General features: G+C 48.1%; 1 protein-coding gene across 1 annotated transcript; it reads left to right on the top strand.

The window, feature by feature from the left end:
* Positions 1-1,715: 1,715 nt before the first annotated feature.
* LOC120781448 lies at positions 1,716-2,243 on the top strand (the record flags this gene model as incomplete). Its single annotated transcript, XM_040113663.1, has 1 exon — positions 1,716-2,243. A coding segment is annotated over exon 1 (528 nt), but the record flags the coding sequence as incomplete, so codon positions are not given.
* Between the last annotated feature and the right edge of the window lie 370 nt (positions 2,244-2,613).

Below are 2,613 nucleotides of genomic sequence, written 5' to 3'. Positions count from 1 at the left end.
TTGCGTTTTTCCACGCTTTAGAGCGAGTTCATCGTGTGCTGTCCACTCGGATGATTGTCGATTAGACTTCGGAGAAGAATAATGGACTCATGTTTAATGATTTGTCACATATCGAACAAAAGCTCGGGTTTATTACGATTGAACAACATCAAACGCAGCACCGAATCATAAACTCGTCTTTTTAGTCAAAAGTCAGAACGCGCTGCACCCAATTTGCACAGAGCTTTCTCATACCCAAATATTCATGAATGATATAATGAATCCATCCAGTAAATATCTTTAGAATGCCTTCTATCTCTAACAACTTGACTTTAAGGTCATCTAAAATTATGTTATGAACTTTTTTGATGTTTTCGTTGGCAACAACTTATTTTGGGCGTCCACTGCGGTCACCGCAGGTCGGCGGTCATTTCACCACCTCTAAATTTCATATCAACAGTCAACTCAACTCAGAATTGACTCGGATTTTATCCGACCAAGGGCTGTTTTTCGGCGATCTAACCCCATTTGGATCGGTAAGTGCTAAGTTGTGTTTGTCGTCATTGGAGCAATGCCTTGCAGCAGGGTTGCTCCATATCCTCCTGACTCGTGCTGGCATTGAGTCGAACCCGGGCCCGGAGGAATTTTTCTGCTGCGTATGCGCACCTCGGTCAGGTGCAACACAGGCAATGGATGAAGCCATCTTAACACCTGTTAAGGCCACTTAAGACTCATAGGGAGTGGACCACGCATTACGTGGCCCCATGTTGCCTGCGCAATACTGCGACACAAGCCTCTACGACTGTGTAATCTGCACATAGTTCGCGCGCCGCGCCGCCACTCAATCCGAGGGGCCAACAGAGGACCTCCACGGTCCCCAGGAGCTCAATCAGGCAATATAGTTTCCCCTCTGACTTGCCCCCCCCCCAACCTTCATCCCGCTCCAATCCTCGTGCGAGAACCAACCAGCAGCTATTGGTCCCTCGCACAGTCTGTTCCGTGTGTCAGACCGTCATACACCGGAATGTTACATCCGTCAAGTGCAATTCCTGTACTGGCTGGTGTCATTTTTCGGCGTGTTCTGGTCTGCGGACCACACGTTAGTGGAGTGAATCGTACGTTGCCCCATCCTGCAGAAGTCTGCCCCCGCAACTCACAACAGTGGCGTCGCCTACCAACACCCCAACGCGACAACCGCCCCTGTGGGTTCTACAGCGCCACCCACACGTCACTCCCTCACCCCCAGGATCACCCACGGACACCCGCGACATACCCGGCTACTTCAATTTAACTGCAACGGACTCCAGAGTAAGATCGAAGAGATAGTTGCACTTATGAATCGGGAACGTGTATCGATAGCTGCGGTCCAAGAAACCAAGCTAAACAGCCGCTCAGATCTTCTGAGTTGTGCCGGTTTCAACGTAATACGTAAAGATCGCGAGCGAGATAATGGTGGTGGCCTAGCCTTCATATTGCACAACACCGTGCAGTATCGTCTAATCGATGAAGACATCGACCCCAGGGATACTACCCTAGAATGTCAGGGTATAGCTATCCGGTCAGGCGATGTCGAGCTCGAAATATTTAATATATACATCCCCCCAGTTACATGTTGCCCAACAGGATATCACCCGAATATAGGTGCGCTACTTCGTGGTGAAAACCGTTTGGTACTAGGCGACTTTAACGCGCACCACGATCTTTGGCATTCCTGCCTGTCAAATGACCGTAGGGGGATGGAGCTGGCGGAACAGATTGACGATGCGACATTTTTCACAATGAATGACGAAGCCCCCACCAGAGTGATGGGCACTTGTAATAGCTCGCCGGATCTTACCACTGCTAGCGGTGGTCTGATAAACAGCATAACCTGGCGACCTATGCTAACTCTCGCATCAGATCATCTGCCCATAATTATCTCGATCGAGAAGCATCCTGATTCTGTTTCTGTGGACAACCGCACCTACATTAACTTTAACAAAGCTAATTGGGTCGGCTTCACAGAATTTACTGAGAACACCTTCAACGCTCTACCTATTCCTATTGACGTATGCGTTGGCGAACGTCAATTCCGCAAGATGATCGCAGCAGCTCCCGCTCGCTTCATCCCGGCTGGAAGAGTGGCGGAAATCCGCCCCAATTTCCTATCCGAAGCAACCGTTTTAGCTAATAAGCGCGACATCTTACGCCATGCCGATCCCGCGTATCCCCGAATAAGAGTTCTGAATTTGGAGATTCGGCGTATGGTAAACCAACATAAGCGGACGAAATGGATAGAGCACCTGAAGTCCTGTAACCTCTCCACCGGTGTGAGTAAGATTTGGTTAGGGGTATCTAAAAATCATGTGGAATTATAATATATAATGCCGAAGGCATAGCATACTTAATTTAGAAATTCAGATAAATGCATCAACAATTTACTTTAAAACAACAACATCTTCTTGAAAAACATCGAATCAGTAGTAAAACCAGAAACTAGAGAGTTGGAGAGAAGCACCCAAAATATACTCCGCGACCAATCTTCGCTTGACCAACTGTATCATCCGCTGTATGCTCCTCCCTGAGATTGGAAGCAAGAGCGCCGAGAAGGTAGCATCGAAGTTTCAAAGTTTCCAGTTGAGTCTTATACTGAGC

The sequence above is a fragment of the Bactrocera tryoni genome, unplaced genomic scaffold (genome assembly GCF_016617805.1).
Source record: "Bactrocera tryoni isolate S06 unplaced genomic scaffold, CSIRO_BtryS06_freeze2 scaffold_7, whole genome shotgun sequence".
Taxonomy (NCBI): domain Eukaryota; kingdom Metazoa; phylum Arthropoda; class Insecta; order Diptera; family Tephritidae; genus Bactrocera; species Bactrocera tryoni.
This window is presented reverse-complemented; position numbering and strand designations above follow the sequence as displayed.